This window comes from Leptonychotes weddellii, chromosome 3 (genome assembly GCF_054177405.1).
Source record: "Leptonychotes weddellii isolate Sample4059 chromosome 3, ASM5417740v2, whole genome shotgun sequence".
Taxonomy (NCBI): Eukaryota; Metazoa; Chordata; class Mammalia; order Carnivora; family Phocidae; genus Leptonychotes; species Leptonychotes weddellii.
In genome coordinates, this window is record NC_138371.1 from 81,402,181 (window position 1) to 81,411,636 (window position 9,456).

Consider the following 9,456-nt stretch of genomic DNA (forward strand, 5'->3'; position numbering starts at 1 on the left):
AAGTAAATTATGCTAAAATACAACAAACTGTACTCAAGTGACCTGAAAGTGTTAATGCCAAATAAGCCTCTGTTGCTTATGTTTTAAAAAATAATTCATCTATTAGAATTGACATAATTCACTTGAGTTATATAAGCTGTCATACAGTTCAAAGTTAGAGGAGTTATTAGTAACTGCATTTTACTTTGATGATAATGGGCAGTTTATAAAGCTGCTCCTATGTGGCTTCCACACCACTTTTGAAAATAAATTTGTGGAAAATAAATTACACTTGATTAAATCCAAGGAATCCTTTCTGTTTTACTGACTCATGTCTCTATTTTCTTCATTATTGACTTGAAAGCAGAGATTTCCTTTTTGGAATATGGAGAAGTCTGGGGCTAGGCAGCCGATAGACTTGTAAAAGAATCATTATGCCTTAAGTGTCAGAGTGAAGTATAGAGAAGATACTGGATCATCACAAAGAAATAATATATAAAAAAGAGTAGGAGTATCATGGAAGGATTTCAAGAAAAAGTAGTAACCTTATCTGAGTCATAAAGCACAAAGAGAAGAAATAGAGAGGTGTTCTAGGTAGAGGGAAGTCCATATTAAGACATGGAAGGAGGAGGTTAGAAGGTATGTAAATTTTTTCAAGTGCCCATTCTATGCCAATTATTTTGGTAAGTGTTTTTATTTACAGTATTGAATTCCCCCGGTATCTCAGTGAAATGTTTTTGAGGATCTGCCAAAAATAATTGTTACACAGATAGGAATTTAAATAGCACCTAGGAATTTATTGAGTACCCAAAATGAGCTGATCTGCTTCATATACCTCACCTAGTTCTTAGAAGAAGTTTATCAGGTAGATTTTATTATCCCACTAAACAGATGAAGAAACAGATGCAGCAAGAAGGTAAATACCTTCCTCATGATACAAATCAAAAGTAGTAGAGTAACTTTTTGCAAAACTTTCCTCTTTCTGGTATACTATAATGGCATATATCAGATTCTTTTTTTATTTTACTTAAAAATGAGATATAATTGGGGCACCTGCGTGGCTCAGTCGTTAAACGTATGCCTTCGGCTCAGGTCACTATCCCAGGTTCCTGGGATCGAGCCCCGCGTTGGGCTACCTGCTCAGCGGGAAGCCTGCTTCTCCCTCTCCCACTCCCCCTGCTTGTGTTCTCTCTCTCGCTATGTCTCTCTCTGTCAAATAAATAAATAAAATCTTTAAAAAATAATAATAAAATAAAAATGAGATATAATTGACATATAACATTGAATTACTTTTAGGTGTACGACATAATGACTTGGTATATGTAATATTGCACAGTGATTACCACAATAAGTTTAGTTAACATCTATTATATAGCAGATTATTTTTACATTCGAAATATCCCAAATCTTGAGTCCTAACATAGCATTTATCCCTTAAATATAAGACAAAGTAATTGAAAATTTTTAAGTGATCTCCTCAAACTGCTATGATTCTATGCATATTGTTCCATTATTCACTCTGCACAAGTTACCAGCTTTTGAACTTTTGCTGAGGTTATTGTACTTTTTGGTCAACCATTTTCCCCCTTGGTTAGGATCCTTGCTACGGCACTACAGTCATAGATCAGGATTCCGAAAGAATCAATATTCCATTTTGTGGCTAGATATTCCTAATTTGATGTGGTACTTAATGCTTGGGCTTACCACACCATAGATTTTAATTTAACCCAAAAGTTTTATTTTCATCTTAGAGATAATAACTTTCTTAGCTCTTTTGATGTTTTCTTTTCACTTCCATCAGGAGCATTACTAGCACTTGGTAGTCTTTTCAGTTCCATTTTTCACAAAGAAGCAAGGTTTTTTTTATCACTATACTAGTATTACTACAGGCATGAAGAGAGAAGAAAATCCAACCACATTATTGCAGTTGAGTGATTTTTTTTTTTAATCATGTATAAACCTTTGAATTCATCCTTCAACAAACTTACAAATTGCTAAGTGGCCTGAAATTTCAGGGTCACTCTGGAATTGTTGAATGTATTACTACTGAAAGTTTGAATTACATTCATATATTTGATATATAAATATACGGATGTTAATATATATTATGAATTTATATGTATGTTCATATATATTATGAATGGAATATTGCACAAACTTTTCTTTTTCTAAATAACTATTAATTATTGAGAATAAGAGCATACATCCCCTAAGCCCTTCAGGTGGGGGAAGATAAAATAGGTACTCATCTAACTTTATTCTTTATGATCTCTTTCTTAGCCCCCAATAATACATGTGATGAAAATGCTTTCATGTGTCATAATGAAGTGTGCATCCCCAAGCAATTTGTTTGTGACCATGATGATGACTGTGGGGATGGCTCTGATGAGTCACCGCAGTGTGGTACGTATATCCAGACTTTTCATGCAAGAGGTTCTCAGGCTGACAAATGGTCTTTTAAGATGACTCAAGAAATATAGAATCGGGGGCACCTGGGTGGCTCAGTAGGTTAAGCATCAGGCTCTCTGCTCAGCAGGGAGTCTGCTTCTCACTGTCACTCTCCCTCTGTTCTCTGTCTCTCTCAAATAAATAAATAAAAGCTTAAAAAAAAGAGATATAGAAATAAGTGATGAAAACAACACATTTCTTAATGTCACTAAGACATGTAAATTCAGCTATACATAGAAGTACTGCAATAACCTCTCTAAGTTCTAGCATAATTACACATTGATTTGGAGATCATGCCTACTTGTAGTATGTTCTTATTAGGAACCACATGGGGAAATGGTCATAAAAATGTCTTTGGTTGAAAGTACTTTCAACTTTAAAGACAACATGTGGCTAGCTAGTTCAATCTTATAGCCAAATCAAGTATTTGAGTGAGAAAAAAATAATAAAATTCCCAATTATCGGAGAAACTGGATACTTGACATCTTCCTTTCACCTTAACTTTTTACATGTGCACTTATTTGTTACAATTTAATTTTATTATGATGAAATGTACCTTGTCATTGCATATATATTTATCTGACCATCACATATATAATGTATATACAAATACATATATGTGTAACTTTTGTAGTGAAAATCATTAAAAATTCCTAGTTGAAATTGAAGTCTTAACGTGAACCTAGTATTTTTTGTAAAAAAAAAAAAAAAAAAAACTTAAATGCACACATGAATAAATATAAAATGAAAAGCCATAAAATCCACATGTAATCATGAAAGGCAGTCGATTTAGTGCCCTCTTTTGTCCTCCCTGTGTTGTGTCTATAGCCTTGGTCTTTGATAGCAATCTCTTTGAAATCAGTGGATACCAGTTTTTATGATCACTTCACCATTAAGTCTTGGATTCAATGTGATATTTTAAAAGGTACGTCATAACTCAAGATGTAGATCTGAAGGAGAGTTATGCTGATTGAATATCTTCCCTCTGCTAGACACTTATTCAGTTGATATGGAGATGAATGAGACAGAGATCCCACTAAGAGAAATTGCAGACAAACAGGAAAATCACAAATACAAGATAGAATAATAGCACACATTGTCAGATGGGAGTAAGAATCACAATACATGGGATCAGAGCTGAGAGAATAATTTTTGAAGCACTAAAGAACAGAAGCAGGGAATGTTAAAGAAAGTCATATTTAGATGGTAGATAAAATAACACAGTGGTTAAAAGCATGGACCTTGGAGTCAGATGACCTGGGTCCAGATCCTGGCTCTGCTGCTTACTATCTGTGTGACCTTTGAAGTTATTGCACCTTTCTGTCCCTAAATTCCTCATCTGTAAAAAATATATAATAACATTTTTAACTCTTACAGCTGTTAAGAGAATTAAATGAGTCAATATTTGTAAAGTGCTTAGAATATTTCTGGACACATAGAAAGTTCTATGTATGTTTACAAATGCCTAGCAATTGACATGGTTGAAGAATAGCAATTAGTCTTTTGTGAGGTAAATTGAAGTTAGAAAGTTGAAGCTGCATTCTAAAAAGTCTGAAATACAGTGTTTGTATTTAATTATTTTGGCTCTCACATGCCAGCATGCATTTCAAACAGGGAATGCCCCAGTCAAAATATATTTCAGACCCATCTTTTTCAGCAGAGTGGATGAAATATTGCCCTGGGAGAGGAGAGCCATTAGGTGAAAAGTAAGCTAGCTAGAAGATTATTGCAGTAGTTCTGATGATTAATGAGGTGATAATAAGCCAGGGCTGAAATGTTGGAATGGAAAGAACAGAATGGGTCAGAATTCATTTACAGTCAGATATGGAGGATAAAGGAGAATTTCTAGCTTGGATGACTTGGTGGATGGTGTTACCATCATTAATGAGATTTGGAACACAGGAGGTGAAGGGCCAAGTTTTGCTGGTGTAGGAGAAGAAAAATGTACAAAAGAATTAATTGTGGATGTTTTCAATCCGAAGTGTTAATCAGACAATCACATGAAGCTGTACAGTGAGTATTTGAAAATTTAGTTCCAGAGACCAGAAGTATGATCAGGACAAATAAGATTAATTTGGTGGCCATCGGCATTAAGGTGATATTCAAAATAGGACAAAGAATGAGGACACCCTACACAGCAGAAAGGGAAAGAGGAGAACGATAGGCTGAAGACTGAAGTTAGGGCTTCACCTACAATATTTTAGGATGGAACAGGAGATGAAAATGAAAGGATACAAGGGAACAACAAAAGCAAAATAAGAAAGATACCAAGGGAGTGGATTGTAAATATTAAACCAGGAAATTATTTACAAGCTAGTGTGCTCAACAACATCAAATGCTGCAGGAAAGTGAAATAGGAGTCTGAGACACCTTTGAATTTGACACTTGTCACTTGGTATTTCTTAGCTCTGAGAGGAATTTCAGAAGGTAGATGTTGTAGAAATGGATGTCAATGAATCGAGGATGAACTGGAGATAAGTAAGGGAATTCTGGATAAGGTAGTAAGGAAGAAGAGTGATGTGTAGTTAAGAGTTATATGGATGGATTTTTTTATAAAAAGATTTTTATTTTTATTTATTTGAGAGAGAGCAAGATAGAGAGAGTGCATGAGCAGGGGCAGGGGCAGAGAGAGAGAGAGAGAGAATCTTCAAGCAGACTCCCCGCTGAGCATGGAGCCCTGGGGTGGGGTGGTGGTGCTTGATCCCAGAACTCTGAAATCATGACGTGACCTGAAATCAAGAGTAGGCTGCTTAACTGACTGAGCCACCCAGGCACCCCGGATGGATTTTTATTGTTACTGGGCTGGGAGAGACTTGAATGTAATGTACCTATTGACTGAGGAGAATGAACTAGTGAAGGGAGGGAGGAAGAAAGACCAGGGAAATTGGAGGTATTTTAGAACACTGTAGTTTTGCCATTAGTACGATAAACATCTCAATTATATAATCATTGTTGAATTATTTTTCCATTGGAATTTTGTTTATTTATTAATAAACATACAGATCTTATTCCCTCTCTTCAAAAGTAGAATATTTACCAGAAAGTTTCTAATAGAAGTGATAGTTTTTATTGTTAACAAACTTAGGAAAAATTCAATCTAAAACTCGGTATTAGTCAAGATCAAATGAGTTTTACTTACAAACAGGCATAGATATGATCATTAAAAATTGACAGGTTGATACTGTGATTTGAATAAAGCTTTTTAATGCCTCTAAGTATCAATATATAGGATAATTACAATAGTTTTGTGCTTATTGCTTTATAAACTACCTTTTTTTTTTTTTTTTTTCATTTTAACAATGTCTTTACACTTTTAATGCTGCTTCCCAAACATAAACATGGCATTATGGCTTCTGAGAATTATCATTATAACTTGGAATCACTTCATCCATATGTTCTGGTACTGTGCCTAACCAAGCTTAGTCTTGAAAAAAAATTAATAGCTTTATTCTTGTTTTCCATTCAAAAGGAAATCTTTAGGATATAGATAATAGGTGAACAGAGATAGTATCCTTGGGTATTGCATTTTTATTTCCAGGCCTAGAAACAGTAAGATTGCCTTGTTTTTGATTTTATTTCCTGGCTCTTAATCCTACTTCTCAACCACAAATATCTCTTGCAAGTATGACCACTGTCCCAAAAAGGGACAAATAAGAAACATTTCCCATAGGAGACATGGGTAACCCCCATGGTTAACTAGGTATAGTGTACATTAGGGAATGGAGATTTAATATTTGTTATATGAATTAGAATGTTTATTTCTTTGTCTCTAGGATACCGAAAGTGTAATGCCGAAGAATTTAGTTGTGCTGATGGACGATGTCTTTTAAATACTCAATGGCAATGTGATGGAGACTTTGACTGCCCTGATCATTCGGATGAAGCACCTTTAAACCCAAAGTGCAGAAGTGCAGGTACAGAAAATATATAATATTATAATTATTCCCAAATTTGCTTTTCAATGGCAAAACTGTGACTCTGATTTTCACTTCAGTCTAGTATGATATTCATTGAAAACAAATGCAAATAATTAAGTGTGTGATGTTTCAACTGATACCATGCAGGATCCTAGTAATCAACTCTGTTTTGCAGCTAGTTTTAGAAATTTAAATCTGTGCTAAAATATGAAGATTTGGGGCAGTGAACCTAATGAATCCATCATGTTGACCCCTTCAAAAAAAGTCATTTTTTTCTTAATACATGATTTTATGTGAAAATAATTTCCTTGTATGGACTTATTTGAAAACTCAAACAAAATAAGTTGAGATTTACTGAGAGAAAGTCTGCATTAGTGATACTTAGGCAAAATGAAGTAAATTGCATATCATTTGAACAAAAATATATACAGAGCCAAACCTGGTCTATTTATCATTTCACTATTTCAAAGACTGAATACATAGTCATATATTTCAGGTAAACACAATTACTTTTTTCTCATGTACTTTACATGCTAATAGGCTTTCTTTTATCATGTATGATAATGAGTAATGTTCAAATCATCAGGTTATGAGTACCTGCAAAACCCAAACTCCTTTTCCATAGCTATTTTTGGAACAACTATTATTCACCGCAAATGTCCTTTTTATGCCCTGACTTAAAAATGTCAGTGTTGTATTTCCAAGAAGAAAAAGAATTTAGGAATATCTACCTATTCTAGATTCTTAATTTTTAGTGACATATAATTTCTCAGAGACCTATGACTTGAGGGAAATGTCAAACTATCATTATACTTTTGAATTAATTCTTCACAATATAGGTGAAGACAGAAATATTCCATTAATTTTACTATAAGTGCTTATTTTGATTGCTAATTTTCATGACAAAGAAAGATTGTCAGTAAGTGTTGAACATGAAGGTGCAGTTTGCCCTTGATTTTTTTTTATTTTGTGTATAAAATACTACACTATAGAGGATTTTATATATTTATATATTATTTTATATATTTATGATAATTTTTGAGATAAGTTTATCATATTTGTGAATGTTTTCAGCAATTGTAGGATAAAACAATGGCATGCCCTTTATGTTCCATTTGTTTTATTTTCTTTTTCCAGAACAGTCATGCAACAGTTCATTTTTTATGTGCAAAAATGGCAGGTGCATTCCCAGGGGTGGACTTTGTGACAATAAGGATGACTGTGGCGATGGCTCAGATGAGAGAAACTGCCATATAAATGAATGTTTGAGTAAGAAAATCAGTGGATGTTCTCAAGATTGTCAGGACCTTCCAGTCAGTTACAAGGTGGGTACTCATCAAAAATAGTAAATCACATGATATATTGGAATTTGAGGTAATGAATACTATTCAATCTAATATAGCTATAAAACCTAAAATGCCTTATAATATTGTTAGGTAAAACTATTTAAATGAAGAGAGTCTATATAAGCAATTCATGATAATAATGTGGTATAAAAATTGTAAAAATATGCTCAGAAAGACAAAAATGTCAACGTGTTCTTTAATATATGGTGAACATAAAGGAAAAAAAAAAGCAAGGGAAGACCAGGGTTTAGGGAGATACTATGTTAATAGCACATAAATATGTATGCAACTCTTTAAGTTCCCATTTCTTCCCTCATTCTTCCTCCCATCTTTGAAGTGAAATGGGCTAATCATTTATTTACCACAACACTGGATAATACAATATTATTCATATAAACAGGAAGAAAAAAAATAGAATGCGTGAATTATTAGGACTGAGTGCAGGTACACAAAAAATAAATCATGCCCAATATCCTAACTGGTTTTTGTTAGTACCATTTCCTGAAGAGCATGATTCACTGACAAAATTGATTGACAGGAATAGCTTTTGAAAACATTTCTGTTTCTTTCATGTTGGAATGGAGGATGCAAATGAGCATAATATTAAAATTAAAGCTGTACATTAGGTTAAAACTGGTTCTGTAAGTGCGGGAAAATCTCAGGAAAAGCAATTCATTTGAAAGTCAGTGTTTTTAACTGAGCAATAGCTCTGTATGAATCAGAAATAGGACAGGCTCCTACAAAACACAGAGATAGTCTAATGCCAGTTAAGACCATTACAGAGGATAGATTTTATTCTACTGAGTTCTGCACTGGGCAAAACATACCTGGGATACTATGCGCATTAATGGACATGGCATTTTAAGAGGAACCTTGACAAATTGTAGTGTATACAAATTTATACATCCAGAACCATAAGGAGTCTGGAACACACAGCACTGGAAGAAATTTTGCCTGGAGCAAAGATATATTAGCTATATTCAAATATATGAAATACTGGATTAGGGAATGGGCCTAGTCTGAGTTGTTTCCAAGGTTGGAATTATGAGCTGGGAAGCAGATTCTGTTCAATATGAGGAAAAGTGTTCTAAAGTACCATCTTTACATTGAAATGAGCTGCCTCATTTCTCACTACTAAAGGGGTTAAATTGTAGCTAAATGTCTTTTATTATTATTATTATTATTATGTTCAGTTAGCCAACATGTAGTATACCATTAGTTTTTGATTTAGTGTTCAACGGCTAAATCTCTTTCTTTAAAGCATGCTAGAGAAAATATTTGTGTATTGCAGAGATGTTGTACTTTTTTTCCTGCCAACTTTGACATTCTATGACAAGCCAGTTCTATCTAATGGTAAATTTAGCCAAACAACCACTTTGCCATTTCTGAATTTCTGGTATTATGATTAATTTAACTACACTGATAGGATTTTATTATATATAAATATAACCAGAGAACTACAATAATCATTTATCCCTGTGCAAAAACAGAGATGAAAAATGAAACACTAAGAAAGCTAGATTTGTTTAAAAAAATCAGTCCAAATACTGTATTAAGAAGACTTGGTTAGGGCGCCTGGGTGGCTCAGTTGGTTAAGCGACTGCCTTCGGCTCAGGTCATGATCCCAGGGTCCTGGGATCGAGTCCCACATCGGGCTCCCTGCTCTGCGGGGAGCCTGCTTCTCCCTCTCCCCCTCCCCCTGCTGGTGTTCCCTCTCTCGCTGTGTCTCTCTCTGTCAAATAAATAAATAAAATCTTTAAAAAAAA

The 9,456-nt window shown here is 34.1% G+C and overlaps 1 protein-coding gene across 1 annotated transcript in view; it reads left to right on the forward strand.

Moving 5' to 3' along the window:
* The window catches only part of LRP1B (LDL receptor related protein 1B), a 1,719,891-nt gene that overhangs the window by 1,469,731 nt on the left and 240,704 nt on the right, over positions 1-9,456 (forward strand). The window contains exons 46-48 of the mRNA XM_081815486.1: positions 2,260-2,382; positions 6,201-6,341; positions 7,482-7,669. Coding sequence (XP_081671612.1) covers positions 2,260-2,382; positions 6,201-6,341; positions 7,482-7,669 — 452 coding nt within the window. The remainder of the gene's footprint in view (positions 1-2,259; positions 2,383-6,200; positions 6,342-7,481; positions 7,670-9,456) is intronic.